This window comes from Aethalodelphis obliquidens, unplaced genomic scaffold (assembly GCF_003676395.1).
Source record: "Aethalodelphis obliquidens isolate GAN/ISIS:26980383/991018 unplaced genomic scaffold, ASM367639v1 scaffold35, whole genome shotgun sequence".
NCBI lineage: Eukaryota > Metazoa > Chordata > Mammalia > Artiodactyla > Delphinidae > Aethalodelphis > Aethalodelphis obliquidens.
Genome location: NW_020837979.1, coordinates 13,838,756 through 13,858,739, shown reverse-complemented (window position 1 = coordinate 13,858,739; position 19,984 = coordinate 13,838,756). Strand labels below are relative to the sequence as shown.

At 55.1% G+C, this 19,984-nt stretch overlaps 1 protein-coding gene across 3 annotated transcripts in view; it reads left to right on the top strand.

Moving 5' to 3' along the window:
• The window catches only part of ATOH8 (atonal bHLH transcription factor 8), a 34,826-nt gene that overhangs the window by 11,370 nt on the left and 3,472 nt on the right, over positions 1-19,984 (top strand). The window contains exon 3 of one of the 3 annotated variants that reach the window (XM_027129164.1): positions 11,725-11,890. The exons of 1 other annotated variant lie outside the window; for it this stretch is intronic. In XM_027129164.1, the coding sequence (XP_026984965.1) occupies positions 11,725-11,890 (166 nt within the window). Of the gene's footprint in view, positions 1-3,991; positions 5,995-11,724; positions 11,891-19,984 lie in introns of those variants that run through there. One more of the 3 variants, XM_027129166.1, reaches the window with a different exon arrangement.

Sequence of the window (19,984 nt, the reverse complement as noted above, 5' to 3'; positions counted from 1 at the left end):
CCCCTGATGGATGTCCTATCAGGGTGAGATCTCCTGAACTGGTAACAGCCCAGGAGAGCCCTCTAGTGTGTTTTGGTAATGTGACTTGGCCTGTGGGTTACCTGAGGCCGCGCGTTAAGGCACGCGATATTCATTCGTTCGTTCTGAAGAGATTTGCTGAGCCCCAGCCATGTGCCGCGCTTGCCGGGCAGGGGTATAAAAATGATACACGTATGGTCACAGCACCCCTGCAGCTCACAGGATGCTCAGAGACCCTCCTGCCCGTGGATAAGGGCAGAAGAGTGTAGGAAAGGAGGCACTGGAGGCCTGTGCTGGGGCAGGGGAAGGCCAGGCAGAGAAGGGACAGGTGACCTCTCCTGCCCAAGGGAGTTGGAAAGGTCATCTTTGTGTAAGTGGTGTTTGAGCTGGACAACAAGGAGGTCACCGGGCAGATGAAGCAGGAACAGTATCTGAGGCAGAGGGAACAGCCTGTACAAAGCCTGATGTGTTTGGAGAAATATGGGCGGGAGGAAAGGTGTCGGGCACAGCTACGCTTCCCAGATGGCCTAGGCTTCCAGCATTTCCAGTTGGGGGTCATTGCCAGGCTGCGCAGAGCAAGGCTCATGGCAACCCTCTGGATCTCTGTGCCCACGAGGCTAGAGGGAGAGAGACAGAGGGTGGGAGCCAGTCTGCATCCATGAAGAGGGTAGAGGTGGTTAGAGATGGCTGGCTCCCCTGGACATCCAGGGATGGGGAGTTGGGGGGGGGTAGCCAAGTGGCTCTGGCATCCTCCATTCATTCCTTCCTACCACCTCCTCCTTCCTTCCTGGCCGACCCCTCCCCGCATCCCTGACATTCCTCCCCCAGCCCCCCTTTCAAGGAGGCCCCTCTCTGGGTTCTCCAGGTTTCCCAGGGGCCCCTTCAAGAGGCTTCCAGCCAGGGAGGCCCTCTGTGGACTCTCCTGCCCACAGCAGGGAGGGCCCCGGCACGTCCCCACTGCCAGCCACTGCCGCTGCTGCGGTGAGGGCATGTTGCGATCCTGGGAGTGATTTAATGTGGACCAATTAGATGAAATCTTCCTCAAGTGGGTGAGAGAGGAAGCGCCACTGGCTGCTTGCAGGGCGGCTTTTCCTCTGGAAGGTGACGCGGGTAAATTAAGGGCGTGATTGATGGCCCCATGCAGCGCTCGGTGACAAAGGAGGGTTGTAAACTCTCGGTGAACTTCCCCTGGCGTTCGGTGGTGGTCGGTCGGAGGTGTGGATGGGCAGGCGCCATTTCCCCCATCTCTGCCCCTCTTCCCCCCTCCCCAAGTCCTCCCGTCAGCCACCAAAGGCCAGAGTGCTGGGTCCCCCTCCTTCCCTGTTTTTTGATTGGAGCAAGTGCCCTGGGCTGGGGAGGAAACTAGACGCTTGGGAGGTGAGGGGGAAGAAGGGGGGTGGTGGGGTGACGATGCCCAGCAGAGACGAGCTTTTGGCTTCCTCTGAAATCACATCAAATCTAAGACACCTTAGAGACTATCTGGTCCAGCCTCCCCATTGTCCAGATTGGGAGACTGAGGTGTTAGATTGTGGGTAAGAGCATCAAACAGCCCTGAGTTCAAGGCCTGGCTCACCGCCTACTAGCTGTATCATTTTGGACCCATTTCTTTACCTCTTCCTGCCTCAGTTTTCTCCTCAATAAACGGGGATGGTGGAAACAGCAGAGATTTCCAAGGCCCTTTCTAGTCTGACTCTGCAAGCAGAGGCCCTGCCTCACCTCTGAAGGGCAAGGGGCCCCTTGCATCCTGGAGCCCTTCCTGCCGAGCGGGCTGTCCTGAGGCTGCCATCTCCCGAGGACCATGCCTGGACAGCCACCATTGCCCAGAGGACTTAGAGGGAGGGATGGGACAGGGTCTTGGGGCTGCTGGGGCATCTGAGGCCTCTTGGGCCCTGTAACTGCCCTGGTAGATTGGCGGATCACAGCACCACCCCACTCCTGGCGTGTGTGCCTTCCTGCATCTGTCACCACGCAGGTAGGTGAGTTTCAGGGATGCCCTCAGGGATGGACTTCAGTGACCCGCCCAGTGGCCCTGAGTGCCTGGGAGAGGCCATCCTTTTGTTAACCAGAACCAAGGGAGCTGGTGTCCCTGGAGACGCGTTCCTTCATTTGTTCATACATTCATGCGTTCAGTGTCTGTCGAGCAGCGGCAGTGAGCTCCGTGTTGGGGAATCCCATCCTCAGCACGTGGGCACTGGGACGGGTGTTTGCGATGGGGCGGGCTTGCCCCTCCTAGTCCCTGTGGACGGGGCAGGTGGATGTGAGTCTCGAATCAAGCCCCTGTCGCCCCTCCCCTGCAGCCGTTCAGGGCAGCCTGAGGGTTTGGGGATGGGGCTGAGTCAGGCTGACATTCTAATGAAGGATAAAGAAAGGAAGAAACTAGAAAATGATGCTGATGTCAGTGACCAGCTGAAAGGAAGTCTTTCATAAATGGTCACCACCAGTGCCACTGATGGCGCTCTGAGCTGTCCCACGGAGCGCGGCTCTCTCACCGTTCATGTGCCCCAGAGGCTGGGCGACCCTTTTCCAGAACACCGCCTTGACAGGCTGTACTCAGTGTTCCCTGACGAGCTGCCTTGTCCCTCCAGACCTGTGTTAAGAGTGGGATTTAAAGTGATCTTTCCTTACCCTCTAGGCCCCAGGCACATCCTTTTGCCCGTCTCAGCCCTTCCTTGCTGGGGGTGGGGACCTTGACGGGTGAGTCCTCTATATCTGGACCTCACAGGAGGTGACTTTGAGGGTCCAGGGTCCGTGTGGAAGCCCTGGTCGTGCAGAGAGGCTCGTCGGAGGCTGCCAAGCGGAGAGACAGGTGGGAGGAGTGGAAGGGCTCTGCAGATCTCAGCTCGAGCTCCGGCTGCAGCCGGAGATAATGCACATTAAGCACCTGGCTCTGGGCCATGTTTCCGCAGCTCCTGTTTTTAAAGCAGCGACTCCTGGGAGCTTCTGAGGAGGAAAGAAGGGAAGAGAAGCAGAACTGTTCCACACCTGGGCAGGGTGGGCATTGCCGGGCCTGCGGGATAGGAGACGAGCAGTTTCCCACAGTCTAGGGCCCTGCCTTCCAGTGAATAATGATAATAATAATAATGACAGCGGCAGCAGCTACTAACACTGATGGCATAGCTTAAGCCCTGGCGGTAAATGGCCAGTAGGTTCCTGCCCCCAGGTTTCTCACAGGCCCCAGGTTGGCGGGGGTGGGGTGGGGGGAGAGATAAGTCCATTACGGTGCGCTGAGCTAAGGGCCCTACCAGACACCTGGGCACCGATTGGTGACCCCGGAGCTGTGGCTGTAGCCGTGTGTGCCAGCTGGGCAGGGAAGGCTGGCTCTGCAAGGCCAGAGGCTGCTTCTCACCCTGTGGGTGGTCCAGTGCCAGAGGAGGCAGTGAGGCTGGCATAGCTCGACCGCATCTTCTCTCTTCCTGCTGCTTTCTGGGTAGGGGAGGCTTTTCGTGGTGATGGCAGGTTCGAGGGTAGCCGGACCCCTGTTGGGAAGAACATCTTGGGTGCAGACTTCTGTACTTTTGGTGCTGGGGGCCAGCTGAGGTAGCACATTGGTTTTGGGTTGGGGGGTCAGTGGGAGCCGAGAGGATTCTGTCTGGGTGGTTGAAACCAGGCCTCGGACAGGACCTGGTGGCACCTGCTCTCTCTGTGGTCTGTTCCGGAGCCCCAGAGTATGTGAGGCAGTCTCCAGCTCCTGCTCTGGCTGGATCCAGCCCCTCGTGTGCAGGGTCTCCTGCATCCCCAGAGTCCCCACTGAGGGACACTGTCCTGTCTCTGTCCCCACCTGCCACGTACACAGTCACCCCCACTGGGGCTTTGGTCTCCACTTCTGTAAGGTGAGTTGACCCCAGAAGTGATTTCTAAGGCCCCTTCTGGTCAGACTTTCCGAACTGAGGTCACCTCAGCTCCTTTTTCTGTCTAAATGACAACAGGCGTCTACTCTCCCTTCCCCTCTGCCCATCACGGGCATTTCACACAGATCTGAAAGTTGCTCACAGAGACTGTTGGGACCCCAGTGCAGTGCACCCGGAGAATCCTGATACTCCCTGACGTTCTTAGAGCCTGGATCCCACGCCAGGCGTGGTGCTGGGTGCTTAGTACTTCTGACAGATCACCCCGTTGACTCCTCCCGCCACCCCTTCAAGGTGGATCCTGACGTTGTCCCAGGAACAGTGAATCTTAGGCTCAGAGGCCCGAGGAACTGGCCAGTAGGAGAGGTGCCCGGGGCTCCTATCACTTCCCTGTCCCGCCCCCCGCATGGAAATGGGGTGGTGAGAGGAGGTCCTGTTTCCACATCCTCCGAGCCATGTTACTGAGTTAAATACCATGTGCTTTCAAAACCCATGGAGTCCGTCTATGCTGGGAAAGAAGGGGGGTGGGTGGGAAACCACCATTAAATTCCCTTCTTGTCATAAAAATGGATGCAATTTATTTTTTCTGGCATTCCAATTACATAGACGTTTGTCGCCAGCTGTTTGTTCTAACACGGAGTGTTCTCTCAGCTGCCGTTTCTCCTCTCTCGGTTGACACCATTAGTCCACACGGCTGGCAGGGACTGGGATGGAGGGGTCGTGGGCTGGGGAGCCCCCCAGGTTAGCTTCCTTGGAACGCAGAACTTGGCCCCTCTGCTGTTCGCCGGGTGGTCCCGAGGTGGGGGAGAGACTGGGGCACTGCTTTTCCCTCTCCTTTCACACTGTCTTCACCTCTTCCTCCTCTCCCCCGCTGACACGCACTCACAGACCCCACCCTTCTCCCCACCATGCTGTGTATGAATGAAAACTTGGGTCTCGGACAGTGAGAAAGAACCAACCTCTCCTGCTCAGAAAGTCAGAGACGTGCAAAGTCCCCTCTGATGCTCTAACCTCCAGGGCATCTCTTCGAGCCAGGGTGCCCCTCTGGAAACCCCTTCAGAGGCTCGGTGGTCCAGGATGCTACAGGTGGGTGTTGAGCTGAGAGAACCCTACAGTTCCTTTCAGTTCTCTCTGGTGCTGTCATTTAACTTTAAGGCACATACAACAGGGAGACCCTTGGCAAGACCACGAAGTAGGGGAAGTGTAGGCTTTGGCGCTGGAGACCTGGGTTTGAATCACGGCACTGGAACTTCCTACCCATGTGACCTTGGGTGTGTTACCTAACTTCTCTGATCCCCCGTTCTCTCGTGTGTAAAGTGTGAGCTTATAAACCTTCCTCGCCACCTTGCTGGAAGGATTAAAGGAGATCCCGTATGAGACAGGGCTGGCCTTTTCTCAGTGCCAGAAGGGAAATCTCAGGAATTTACAGCCACAAGGTAACAACTTCATATGGAATCCCAGGAAGGATCATCTCAGCAAAGGGCAGTGCCTGGAATGGATGAATGACCAGACAAAGGGCAGATAAGGGCAAATAATTCTGAATGGGGGACTCCTGTTTGTCCGGCGTTCGGGGCAAACCCCCTGGCCCTGCATCCTTAAAGGGGGGCGAGCACCTAGCCAGCCCAGAAATCCCTGGGCTTTCAAAGTTCACGGATTCATACCAAAGAACATGCATAACGTGTGGTTGTACGTGGTAATAATGCTAATAAACAGACTCTCACCAACAGTCGCGCTGACCGAACAGGGGGTGCCCGTTGCGTGCCGAGCACCTCCCATACTTTATCTCTACCCTTTATGCTGACCCCACAAGTTAGCACCACTTCCCCATTGCACGGAGGGGAAACTGAGGCCAAGAGAAGGGCAGTAGCTTGCCCAAGGCCATGCAGCGAGGAAGTGGTGGAGCTGCTTTGAGCCCGTGTCTCTTTGGTTCCAAACTCCGAGCTCTTCAGCCGCGCCCGGGCCCTGAAGCTCACATACCGCCCAGCAGGGTGGCCTGAGCCCGGAGACCCCCAGCAAATGCGGGTGCAGGGCCTTGTCAGGAGCAGCAGCTCTTATGTAAGCAGCCAGGCTGTGGCGCTTGCAGGCTCCATTGAGCCGCGGGGAGCCCACAGACCGCTGGGGGTGGCAAGGGGTGGGCCGGGCCGGTGGGGGTGGTGGTGTCAGCAGCCCCCCGCCCCCAGTGCCGCCGCCAGCGAGGCCTGACACGGGGTTAAGTCGCCCTGGCGGCCTCTGGCTGCAGCTGGGAGCGCGCCTGGTTCCCATTCGGGCGCTATGGTTTTGATTAGCTGTTCCACAAGGCGGGCCTGGTGGCGAGGCCCTGGGAGCTCCGCTGGAACAGAGGGTCCCCCGCCCGGCCGCCGCGGCCCCCCCTCCTGGCAGCCCCAGACTCCAGATGTTCCGAGCGCTCGCTGGGAAGGCCTGCTGGCGCCACGGAGGGCAGAGGGCAGGGAAAGCACGCGAGCTGGAAGCCCAAGCACTCAGTCACCGCAGGCCCTGGCAGCCCGCCCAGCGCTCTGCTGGCACATTCCCCAGCTCTCCCCTGGCCATCTGTTCCCAAAAAACCCTTTCAGAGCCTCATCATCACTCAGGATACAACAGCACAAGCAGCTGGTTTGGAGGCAGCAGGGAAAACCGTGCAAAAGGTCCTTTGTGAGAGAGGAAACTCGCTTATGAATAACAGGGCTGGACGCCGTAAAAGTTGGCGGCTGGAATCCGTGTTTCTCAGGCGCCGCTGTTTTCTCCCGGCTCTTTATCTCCGCTCTTTATTTGGTTTCCCCTTGTTTTCTTTTAATGGTGTTTCTTCCCCTTCTTGCACCAGTTGTGACTTTTCTTCCTCCTCTAAGGTGCCTGAAGGCCACCTAATTAGGTATCCTGGACGCTGCCGAACTGTTTTTCCTTCTCAAAGCTCTTAAAATGGGAGGCGGTTAGAAGTGACTGTTGTCATAAAACCCGGGCTGGAGGAGACGGGGCAGAAAGAAGGTACCCGGGAGGGCACAGTGTGGGCAGGGCAGCAGAAAGTCGTCAACCCGAGGGAGGGTCGGGGGCAGAGAGAGCGTGGAGACTGCCATCAACACATCGGAAGGCAACACGGAGACGCTCTGGGAGAGCAGTGGCATTAATGAAACGCTCAGCGCCTGGCGCCCCAGCTGATTGCAGTATGACAGGAAGCCTTTTTTAAGAACCGCCGCCACCGCCAGAAACTTCTGGGAGACGTCTGCCTGGAATCTGGGCACCTCCTGGGAGCAGTCACCGGGTGGCCTGAGTGGGGCCCTTGGGCTGTGCTGGGGCAGGGCTGGCAGCTGGGAGGCCAGCATTGGCGGCGGTGGGGAGGGGAGGGCAAGGCCTGGCCACCTTCCTCACACCCCCTGGACCCCTGAGGGGGAGCTGAGAGTCAGGCCCAGGGCTGCCAGGTGGAGGTGGGGAGAGGGACACCTCCCAGGTGTCAGATGGGCGTGACCTCATGGGGGGTCACGGGGCAGGGGCAGGGGACTGGGGGCTTCCCCTTTCCTTTCTCAGTGCCGGCACCCCTTTTTCACTGCCTGCCCCAGTGCTGTCCCGTGAGACCCAGAAGCTCGGCTGCCCCTCACCCCGGCAGTGGAAAAAGCCTGTCGTCCACGTCGCCGCGGGTGGCCGGTCCTCACACGCTGAGGCTCGGGCTACGGAGGGCGTTTCTTCTGCGCTTTACTCAGGCGCCGTACTTCACTCCTTTCTCCTCTCTTCCCAGTTTTGGTTGGAGAGGTGGCAGCTCTGGCAGGACAAAATATACATAAGTTTATCACAATTTCAGGGCCATTCGTCTCCCCGTCTGCAGGGCTGGGCATGGGCCGAGGTCCCCCCTCCCTGCTAAGGCCTTGGTGGGCAGCTACCTAATCTGGACTCTGAGGCTGGTCTCGTCTCTGCCCAGGGGCCTGCGTAGCTGGGTGGCCTTGCTCAAGTGTCGTATCCGGGAGATGCCAGCCTGACTGCCCACCTATCCAGGGGTCAGTGGCACAAAGGATGTGAAACTGTTTTGTGAACTCTGTCCTCCCTCCCGTGTCTGCTGCCTGAGAAGCTGGTCCCTGTGGAGCCGAAGGTGAGGAGGGCCTGGGGAAGGAGGCGTGGCCGCTGGCCCCAGGCCCCTGGTGATGACGTGGGGTCCGACCAGTGACCAGAACTTGCTTTCCAGACCTGGGGCTTCCAGAGGAGCAGTGGGAGGAGAATGGAGGGCACTGGAGTGACCAGGCCTGTCCTGCCCACTGCCCAGCCTTGAGCCCCTGCCCCTGGCACAGTGGATCGCCTGGCACAGGGGGCGCCAGCAGGCCCTGGTCGTCCTTTTTCTACCTCCCGCTGCAGACCGGAGGCTGGTTCTAGGGGAAGGTATAAACCCCTGCCTTCCTGACCTCCTAGTATAAACGTTTCTAGAGGGCGAAGCAGGAGCCTTTCCTGCCTTCACAGTGCTTAGTTCTCTGCCCAGACTTCACGGCCACCTGGGGCCTGGCCCTGCCGCCCAGCTGCTCCCTGGCGCAGTTAATACCTGAGCCCCTCCCAGCAGCTCTGCTGAAAGCCAGGTCTGACTGCCTCACTCCCCCTGCTCAGGACCCCTCAGGGGCTCTCCACAGCCGAGGATAGAGGCCAGACTCCCTTACAGGGCAGCTGCCCCTCCTCCTAGGTGACCTGGCTCCAGCCGGTCACTCCCGGTGTCCCAATTTACACTCCATCAACGCAGAGCTCCTCGCCCAGAGGGGCTATTTTTGGCCTCTGTGCTCACGCCGTCCCTTCTGCCTGGAATGCCCTTCTACGCTGTCTGTCTGGCTAAGTCCTGCTCCTCCTGGAAGCCCTCCCTGACCCCTACCCCAGCCTCCACCTCAGGGCCCCATAGCATGGCCACCTCCCTACCCTTACCATAGGGGGGTGTAGAGTCTAATTCAGGAGAGCATCCTCTGATACAGTATGAAGTCATGATATATTATGTGATACTCTATTATGTGATATTTGAGAGCTCATTTTATTGTATTTTTAGGTGATATGTTACCTGATAAATTATGTGATATTAAAACTCTATACTACATTACCTTATGTCACACAATGTGTGTTTAGGACACCTCTCTAGCTAGACTGTCAGCCCTTTCATCTTTGTGTCCCAGCTCCTGGCACAGAGGAGGCTGCCAAGTAATGCACAGCGTTCCTTCCACGAAAATCCACACACGCTGGGGCTGAATATTCCTGAGCTGAAGGCAAAGACTCTAGGGAAGCGTGAACTAGGGGCTTTAGGACACAGACAGGGAAGTGCCCCTGGGCTCCCCCAGGCTCCTGTTTGGGGAGTTTGGGCTCTTGTTGCCTTGAATCAGTGCAGAAAGCTTTGCATTTCAGATCACAGAAACGCCTCTAGCAGCAGCTTAAACTAACAGGGCTCCTGTTTCTCACAGTTAGGAAAGGTGAAGTGAGGAGACTGTTCCCTGGCTCCAAGGCTCTGGTGATGCTAAGGCTTCGGGCTTCTTTCTTGGTCTTTACCTCATGACTGCACAGTGGCTGCCACAGCACTGAGTACTTCATCCACACGCTACATCCAAGGCAGGGCAGGGCCTTGCCGGGAAGAGCGTTTCTCCTCACCAGTTCAGTCAGTCCTGTCCAGCCATCCCCTACCTGCCCTGGAAGAAGGGGTGCTCTCCCTGAAACTGAGGAGGACATTGGGGCCTCTCATCTGGGAGGACAGTAGGGTAAACGGCCACGTGGCTCATCCCTGGAAAGTTGACCCTGATTTTTGACAGAGTGGTTTTCTTCCCAATGGGGCTGACGGATGTCATCATAACCTCAACCACAGTGTCAGAACCCCATCTCTGCGAGTTTGCCTACTCCTCCCCCCAGCCCCACAAAGTGAGGGCCAGTAGCCCCGTTTTCAGTTGACAGCACTGAGGTTCAGGGAACCTAGGTGACTAGGCCACTGGTGACCTGCTTCCTCTGCACAGTGCTTTTCAGTTTGCAGAGCCTTCTCATGCCTCTTATCCTCTTGAGTTTTGCAGTGACCTCCTGAGATCCACGTCACTAACCATGGGAGCTCTAGACGAGGAGGCTGGGACCCGGGGGGTGAAGTCACTCAGTGCCACACAGCTGGGTGGGGCCGGGCAGGACCTAGGCTCATCCAGCCCCGTGAAACAAGCGCTTCCGAATCTAGACCATCACTGCCCTCTGTTCTCCCAAGGTGAGGGGGTCTAGCAGTGACGCGGGTCTGTCTCAGCGCAGCCACTCATGAGCTCTGTCAGCTCGAGCACTTGCCTTCTCCAAGCTTCGCTTTCCTCATGAGACGTGGATAGAAATGTCCATGGGTGAGGAGGGTTCAAGGAAATGATGGCCATGAAAGGGCTACGTCAACTGGCTGCACTACGCAGTCACTGGGGCTCCTGGAGGACACTGCTGTCCATCCGGAAGGTGGGAAGAGGGACCTTGAGTGTCCCCTCCCCACCCAGGGACTTAGACTGGATGGACTTGACTCTGTTGCCAGGCAGCAGACACCGAGTCCGTCCTTCTGCTGTGTGTGTGTGTGTGTGTGTGTGTGTGTGTGTGTGTGTGTGTGTGTATGTGCACAGGTTTGTTGGGGCATCTGTAGGCACTGTCTGCCAGGATCAGACGGAGGGCCTCCCACATGGTGGACTGAGTGTCTGGCACTGGGGAGGTGCCCGGAGGTCTTCAAGGGTTTCAGAACTTCCCCTCTCCCCCAGGGGTCAGGATCCACTTTGGCACCCACCCACCCCCTCCACGTTTACACGCAGTGGTGGTTCGTTTATTCAACAGAAGCAGAAAAAGATGAATTAAGCTCGAAGGACGCTGTACGTTTATTTAAGAATAAACAGTTTTGAGTGTTTACTATGTGCCAGGCATTGTTTTAGGTGCTGGGTCACTCTGGAGAACAAAACAAAGGCCCCACCCTTTGGAACTCAGGCTGAACGACACAAAGCCCGGGCAGGAAAGCTCAGAGGAGAGCCCTGCAGGACCTTGTTCGCAGCCCACTGTGCTTAGCTCTGTGCACAGTTCTTACAAGCCTGCCTCCCTGGAGGCTCGGGTCAGAGCAGCTGAGCAGAAACAACCAGGAGACCAGCTCCTGGAGCAGGTGCAGTGACAGCCCCCAGAATCACAGCCAGTGGCCTGATGGCGTGGGAGCAAACAGAGAACAAAGAGGGCAACACCAGGGGCTCAGAAAAGCCGAGGGATTGGAGCCATTTAGTGTTGGGGTGAGGGGCCCCGGGAGCCTCAGGGACCTGGGGAGTCCTCTGTAGACTGACGTTCCCAGGCTTGACCTTGAGTTGTCAAGGGGAAGCTGAAGTTCATCCAGTAGCGTCTGACGGAGAATGCAGGGAAGTGCATCAATTATTGGGAACTGGGACCTGTCCAAGCTGTTTGGGCACAGAAAACACACGGCTTCCTTTCTCTAGGGAAAGTCACTCCTGCTCAGGGGCTTGTTCTCCTGCGGGGGCAGCGCTGGGCGGGTCGGGGTCCTTGTCTGTTTTGCTCACTGCGGGGGGCCCCCCCGTGCTCCGAATGGAGCCGGGCACAGTCTGAACACTCAGTACATGCTTGCCGAATGAATGGAAGCGTGAAAGCCCAAGCAAGTGAGGTGTTTCTAGCTGCCTTCCACACTATCTCGTGGGCAGCTAGCTCCTCTCTGCCGTGTCCCCAGTGGGGCCCTGGCCACCTGACGGGGAGACACAGTTCCTGCCTTGAGGGGCTGACATGCAAATGGGGGGAGACCCCCCCACACACATACATACACGCGTGTGTGTACTGACATGTGGCTGCCTCACCCTGAGTGCATGGCTTCGCAGCCTTTGTGACCTTTAATCCTCTCTTCAGACTCAGACATTAGACTACTATTATTGCCATTTTATAGGTGGAGAAACCGAGGCACAGAGAGGTGACGTCAGTGCTCCAAGTCCCACGGCTGGTGGAATGGGGAAGTCAGGATTCAAACAGAGGCTGTGTGATGCCACAGCCGGCACCTTTAGCCACTCCGCTGCACTGCGTCCGTGAGGGTGCTTGTGCGTCAGGGAGCGTATGTACGTGCACTTAAGTGTGTGTGTGGGTGAAAGATCCGTTTCTCTTCCCGGTACTTTTGTGGTGTCACTGACGGTCAGGGTGGTGGTGAGTAAAGAGCCCTGATCAGAGATGTCCTGCCCTTTCCTGAATCCCACGGTAGCTCCAGAGTCTAGCTATGAGGGGCTTAGGGACGATGGGAGGGGCCAGAGGAGGGGTTTGCACACTGTTTTTTCAGAAATCATTTGTCCAGGGGCCTGGTGGCCTCTCCCAGCCACCCCATTATTGCCTCCACTGATCCTGAACTATCCACAGCTAGACTCTGACTGGGGGTCTCCTGAAGACATGCTGTGGGCTTTGCAAAGGCTTGTGGGCCGGCACTTTAGCATGAATTGGCTTGTCTGGTTGATGCCCCCGCACTCCTGCTGTCGCTTTGCTATAAGGATTGGGGAGGGGAGGGGAGGGACTTCCCTGGTGGTCCAGTGGCTAAGGCTCCGCGCTCCCAATGCAGGGGGCCTAGGTTCGATCCCTGGTCAGGGAACTAGATCCCACGGGCCAGCACTAAAGATCCCGCGTGCTGCAGCGAAGATCCTGTGTGACACAACTAAGACCTGATGCAGCCAAATTAAATTAAATAAAAAAAAGGATTGGGGAGAGGGGAGGCACGGAGATATGCAGAAGCATGATGGGGCCCCCGGGGACCCCCGACACTGTGGTTGGGGGTGTGTGTATATGTGTCGTGTTGGCGGGGGGTGGGGGGCGTGTGTGAGGGTCATGAGTCGGGGCCCTAGGGACACTTCCAGGGAGCAGGGCCTTCCTCACCTGGCTGGGCCACGTGTCTGCCCAGCTATCTGCTGCCCTCCAGCCCGGGTGCCTTCTCTGGCTATGGGGCAAGGGCAGGAGCTCCTTGAGCTTCTGGGATCTGGAAGGGCAGCATGCAGCGAAGTGGAATTGGCTGGACAACCTCACAGGACGGGGAGCAGATGGGAAGCTGCAGCAGCTGGGCCTCAGGCCTCACCCAGGCCAGCTCGGCCCTTGCCGTGCCCTGTGCTGTGGGTGGGGTGAGGTGGGGACCAAGAAAGGCAGATAGGCTGACAGACGTGGAGAGAGAAGCAGAGGGGAGGCCAAGAGAGAGCTGGCACAGAGAGACACGGCGGGAGCACGGAGAGAGAAGCAGAGATGGTCAGCCTGCAGCCCGAGAAGGGTCGGCCCGGCGGCACCCAAGGTCTCCCTGCCTGTCCCCTGCAGGCGTGGGTTCTCCCTCTGAGCTCTGGCCTGGCTCTGTAAGCTCCGGACCTCCCACCTTCCCTTAGGCCCCAGGGGATGAAGGCTGAGGCTTTCTTAGCACCAAGAGAGGTGGCAGCTGGGGGGGGGGGGTGGCTTGAGGACTTTCTAGTCCCGATTGCCAGTGAAGAAGCTGAATCCTCTAGGGACTGAGGGGTCTGCCTTGCTCTGCTGCATCCTAGCGTGTGACCGAGGGCCTCCATTTCCCCATCTGCAAAATGGAAGCAGCGACAGCACCTCCCAAGGACTGTACAACCGCACATGCAAAGGAGTGTGTTGGGCTCCGGACGAGGCCGCCCTCAGCCGATTCACGGACTACTGTCCCCAGGCCTGGGAGGACGACCTGGCCCCCTGTCTCAGGAGCCCGTGGTGGAGCCGTGTGGGGGAGCATGTGGGCGATCGCAGCTGCAGCAGCCATAACTCGAGCACAGAGGGGTGTAGGAGGAGTCGGTATGAAGTGCTTGGAGGCTTCAGAGGGGAAACACGTTTCCCCAGACTGCAGTGAGGTGGGTTTCGGGGCAGGCAGCTGGACTGGAGGCCCCATTGTCCTGGACTGGGGACACAGCAGGGACACAGCCAGCAGAACCCTGCCCTCCTGGAGCCTCCGTTCCCGTGGGTGGAAGTAACTCCGCGCAAGGCTGTACTGGAACAGAGGGGACGCCCGGGACTGGACGGTGTGCAGTCTCTTAGTGCTGGCCCGGCTGCCTGGGTCCCAGCTTCAGCTCCAGCATCTTAGCACAGGAGGGGTCCCCAGTGTTACTCAGTGGTGGTTTCCTACAGCTAGGAAAGTTCTTCTGTATGTCCTTGACTGACCCTGAGGTTTGAACATAAATGTTGGCCCCAGTCAGCGAGCGGTTTAGACTGCTGGACCCACTGTTGCTCCTGACCTGGGCCGGCAGGGCAGGACGTCCTCCTAGCATCACAGGAAGCTATCTGCACCCTGTAGCCGGGAGCTCCTGGCAATCATATTCACTTCTCTGAGTGGCCTGGAGGGACACAGCAGGGGGCAGGGGGAAGAGGTGACTCGACAGCATTTATCAGGATAGCATTTTGGTGGTTTCTGCTTTGCCCTGGGGTTAGACTGTAAGCTGCTGCAGGGCAGGGCCTCCAACCCTGACGCCTGTCACAGAGCTGACCGGAGGAACTCAATAAATCTTTGATGACTGAATGAAGTTTTCCCCCAGTTCATGGTCCCCAGGCGGCTTCTCCTGGCTCACAAGGGGCTCTGGCTATAACTTTGCAACTCTCAGATCCTGGCACCTGGAGAGCCCTCCCAGCCTGGACACAGTGTGGTCGTTGATTCACACCATGTTCCTGCCCTCAGCAAAGGGCCGCCAGCTCCAACTGCTCATAAATTTCCTGCCTGTCACCCGTGGCGCCCAGGCCAGGCGAGGCGGGAGGTGCTGGGGGTGGGCTGGTCCATACCTGCTTCCAGTTCCCTGGGAAGTTTGGAGGCCAGAAGCCCAGGCCTATGCTTGTGCCCAGAATAACCTCAGCAGAGCCTGGCCCTTGGAGAGGTGGAAGCAGATCTGCCAGATGCAAAGATGTATGGGCTGGAGTGTTGGAGAAAACACAAACACCAGCTTGCCGTGCAGTTTGCACAAGCTGATTTCACTCCCATGAAATCCAACATAGGTCTGCCTACGCATAGGAAAAGTATGTGGGTGGATGGGCCTAGAGATGATCATACTAAGTGAAGCAAGTCAGACAGAGAAAGACAAATACCATATGATATCACTTATCGGTAGAATCTTAAAAATGATACAAGCGAATTTATTTACACAACAAAAACAGACTCAAAGGCATAGAAAACAAACTTATGGTTACCGAAGGGGAAAAGGGTGGGAAGGGATAAATTAGGAGTTTGGAATTAACAGATACGCACTACTACATATAAAAGAGATAGACAGTGAGGACCTACTGTATAGCACAGGGAACTATATTCAATGTCTTGTAATAACCTATAATCGAAAAGAATCTAAAAATATATATATATATGTACATATATATGTGTGTGTGTGTGTGTGTGTGTGTGTATATATATATATATATAACGGAATCACTTTGCTGTGCACTTGAAACCAACACAGCATTGTGTATCAACTAGGAAAAAAAAAAAAAGGAAAAGTATGTGGAACAGCAATCACCCAGCACTATCATGGTTTCTCTCGGTGGGGAGATGGAGGTGATTTAAATGGTTTTCTTCTGTTCACTCTTCTGTGTTTTCTAACTTTTCTATAATTAACGTATACTACTTAGGCGTTTACAAAAATTTTAACAGTTTTTTAAATTATAAATTAATTAATTAATTTATTTTTGGCTGCGTTGGGTCTTCGTTGCTGTGCGCGGGCTTTCTCTAGTTGTGGCGAGCGGGGACGACTCTTCATTGCGGTGCGCGGGCTTCTCGTTGCGGTGGCTTCTCTTGTTGTGGAGCACGGGATTTAGGTGCGTGGGCTTCAGTAGTTGTGGCACACAGGCTCAGCAGTTGTGGTGCACGGGCTCAGCAGTTGTGGTGCACGGGCTTAGTTGCTCCGCCGCATGTGGGATCTTCCCGGACCAGGGATTGAACCCGTGTCCCCTGCATTGGCAGGCGGATTCTTAACCACTGTGCCACCAGGGAAGTCCCAAAATCTTTAACATTTTTATTGAGATTATAGTTTACCCATTTAAAGTGTACAATTCAATGATTTTTTAGTTTTTTTCACTAAAATGTGGCCATCACCACAGCCAATTTTAGAGCATTTTCATCAGCCCCCAAAGAAACCCCATACGCTTTAGCTATCTCCTCCCTCCCAGCCCTAGGCAACCACTAATCTATGGGTTTCCCTGTTCTGGACATTTCATGTGAATGGAATCCTGTAATACGTGGGCCTTTGTGTCTGGCTCCTTTCACCTAGCGTACTGTTTTCAGGGTTCATCCAAGTTCTGTCATATGTCACTACTTCATTCCTTTTTATGGCTGAATAATATTCCATTGTATGAATATACCACACTTTGGTTATTCATTCGTCATGGATGTGACTTAAGTAATTTAAAAGTTGTGCTTATTTTTAAAAAAGAAGTCGTCTAAAGCAGATTGGCCGAGATGACAGTTGGTTCCATGTGACTATTTCTGGTTACTTCTTTTGAGACTTTTTAGCCTATGATGCCATTTTATGTTTTCAAACACCAGTGAATCACACCAAGGACCCGGCTCTTTGCAGGAATGGGAGCTGGTGCTTACACTGTGTGCCAGGCCCTGCTGGGAGTGTGGCTCTCTTGTCCCATTGATTCTTTGCAGCTGAGCTAGAAAGTGGATACTATTACTGTGCTCATTTTATTTTTTTAATTTTTACTGGAGTATAGTTGATTTGCAATGTTGTGTTAGTTTCAGGTGTACAGAAAAGTGAATCAGTTATACGTATACATATATCCACTTTTTTTCAGATTCTTTTCCCATATAGGTCATTACAGAGGACTGAGTAGAGTTTCCTGTGCTGTACAGTAGGTCCTTATTAGTTACCTAGTTTATATATAATAGGTGTATATGTCAATCCCGATCTCACAGTTTATCCCTCCCCTGTGCTCATTTTAAAGATGAGTAAACTGAGGCTTTGAGAGATCAACCAGCCTGCCCAGGGCCCCAGAGTCCCGCTGACTTTGGGGCCAAGATGAACCCTAGTGGTCAGCATTTAGAACCAAACCCTTTCTAGCCCATATATTGGTGTACGTAAAAGTGAAAGGTAAAATAATGCCTGATAGTGTGGGGCTTGAAGAATACTTCTCCCATGCCCTCCCTGCTTGTCTTTCATATTTTAGTTTTAAAGTAACATTGCAATCTGACTGCTCCTTTTAGGACAAACCATAAAAAACAAAAAACTCAGGATTTCAATCCCATTTGACGTCTTTCTCTACACATAGAAGGCTCTATACAAATTGCTTAAATACAGAAAGATGTATGATTTGAAAACAGTCAAAAATGGTTAAATAGGGCTTCCCTGGTGGCGCAGTGGTTGAGAGTCCGCCTGCCGGTGCAGGGGACACGGGTTCGTGCCCCGGTCCGGGAAGATCCCACATGCCGCGGAGCGGCTGGGCCCGTGAGCCATGGCCGCTGAGCCTGCGCGTCCGGAGACTGTGCTCCGCAACGGGAGAGGCCACAACAGTGAGAGGCCCGCGTCCCGCAAAAAACAAAAAACAAACAAACAAACAAAAAGGTTAAATAGGTGAAGTGACTGAAAATGAACTTAAAAGGTAAAATAACTTATAGGCAGAAATAATCGTTTTTTTTAAAATGCCCCCAAAGTGATAAAATTACCCTGAAGCACATAGAAGTGACGAGGAGAGGAAACCAATCCACTTAAAGCCAGGGACAAACTTAGTAAGCAGAGGAGGTATAATTAGAAATTTAAAAACTGGAAGTGAACAAAACCAGACAGATACAACATTGTTCCTGGGTTCACAACAATTACCAAAAGTTCCCCTAAAACATAGGCACAGTTACAAAAATGCTCAGTGTTACATTTGAAATAGGAAACGTATCTGGTGGTACTTAAATGCTACAGTAAATAAAATGCCTGGTAACTGGAAATATTCACACGTCCAACAAATAACAAATATTTATTGAGATGCTACTGTGTGTCCAGACTGTTCTAGGCTCTGGGGCTATAGCAGCGAACAAAACGACCATGTCCCTGCCATTGTGGAGCTGACATTCTGACCACAAATGAGTGAGCAGATAAAAAGATGATTTCTGGGAATTCCCTGGCGGTCCAGTGGTTAGGACTCTGCACTTTCACTGCCGAGGGCACGGTTTGATCCCTGGTTGGGGAACTAAGATCCTGAATGCCATACTGTGGCCAAAAAAGAAAAAAAGATGATTTCTGAATGTGATAAACCCAGACACTTTGTCACCCTGACCAAATCACTTCAGTCGGACTCAGCATGTCAGACCTGCTGAAAGGGACCTGGGAGGCATCTTGTCTAGTCATTTTTAAAGTTTGTATTAGTGAGCAGCAAGACCTGTGTTTAAAGGGCATCTTTTGGGTGGAGGGGTCATGCTGCAGGGGGCTCCTCAGGACGGTGAGAGCCTTACCCAGCTATAATCAGAGGCTTGGCCGCAGTGGGAACACCACACACAGAAGGCCAGAGCCAGAGGGGACGCAAGAGGCCCTTTCAAGCTGTGCTTCTCACATGGACCCAAGCAGGATGTTGCCAGGAGTTACATGAGAAGGGGGTCTGTGGTGTGGTTGTCACAGTGGGGAGTATGTCCAGCCCTCTCCCCTGTATTTGCAGTTATGCTTGCATGTGTGCGTGCACACACATCCACGTCCACACCTACACTTACGTACACGCGCGCGCACACACACACACACACACATACCCCACCTCTTCTGAAGGGATGGCATAGGTAGGTTTGTCTCCTGTCTCTCAGCCACACCAGATTGGTCTAGGGGAAGGAATCTGACCGAGGCTGGACCAACTGACTGCCTTCACTGGGTCTTCGGGGTTGGGATGCTGAGAGATTGGGCCAATGGGCAGACAGGCAAGAAAGAAGCAGAGCCTGGAAGTGGCTGAGTGATGTTGTTGGCAGGTACCTGGAGGGAAGGGCCATAGATTGCCCCTACTGCAGTTCAGCCAGCTTTCCTGAGACTTTCCCCCAGCCCCTCTGAAATGCCCTTGTGCAGCCTTAAATAACGGGAAGAGTAGAGTGAGTTTCTACTCCTCATAATGCGGTTGCAGTCACACAATCAGATGGGTTGGGAAAACACTGGGTAAGTAAAGCCACACGAATTTCTTTACTGTAGGACTTTTCAGAGACTTTAATATGTTCATGTACACGGCGACTTTCCAAAGTCGGGCCAAGGTCTGTGATGTTTCCCAAACTCATGGGATATACCTCACCTGGCTAGTATTCTGAAGAGCACCCTTCGGGGAGTGCTAATCCATGTACGTGCACTTGCCGTACAGGTGAAGGAATTAAAGCACAGAGAGGGAGAGTCAGTTCCCCAAGGTCACACAGTTGGTTAATTGCAAAAAAAAAGGTCGTGGCACCTCAGGCCTCCCAGTGTTCTTCCCACCACGCTCCAGTTGACATGAGGCTTCCTTGGACGGATGATGCATGTGCTGGCATTCCTGGACCAAGGTGGGTGGTGGGAACGCAGGTCCAGTGTAGACGTTAGGGAAAGGGTGGGGTTGAGAATTGCAGGTCGGGCCTTGGCGAGAGAAACCCCTGTCTCCCTTGCTCTTGGGTGGTAGCCATGGCTTCAGTGGAGTCTGAGAGCCGACGGAGGGCTTGGGGCTGGGCCCGGCCAGGCGGCCGCCTTTACAGGGCAGCCAGTGGGATGGCTTCAGCTGCCCCAGCCTTCCGTGCCTTCCCTGACCGCAGGCAGACTGAACAAGGGAGGAACTCCGGGCCAGTCCTCCGCAGGGCCCGCCCAGGCAGCCAGCGCCGGGATGACGCGGCTGTAAATCACCCCGTGGACCACAGACCCAGTGCCATCCCCACGGGTTTCCTTTCCGCTTCTTAATCCTCCTCAGACTCGGTAACAAAAAGCAGATTCCTGCTGGGGCCAGCCACGCACCATGGGCTCGGAGAATGTGAGCCTGGATTCACCACATCAAGATGCTACCTCCTCTCACTTTTCCTTTTCCCCTTCTTAGCCTCTGTTAGCTGGAGGACACTCCCTCCTCCTGGCTGGGCTCCCTCGCCCTCCCTGGACCCCACTTCCAGCCTTGCCCCGGCCTCGCACCTTGGCTGCCTGCCCAGCGCCGCCCAGGCCTGAGGCTCACTAGGGCCTGTGGTTAGCAGCCCCTCCAGCCTCGTGGTTTGGCTGCAGCCCGGCTCCCCGAGCCTC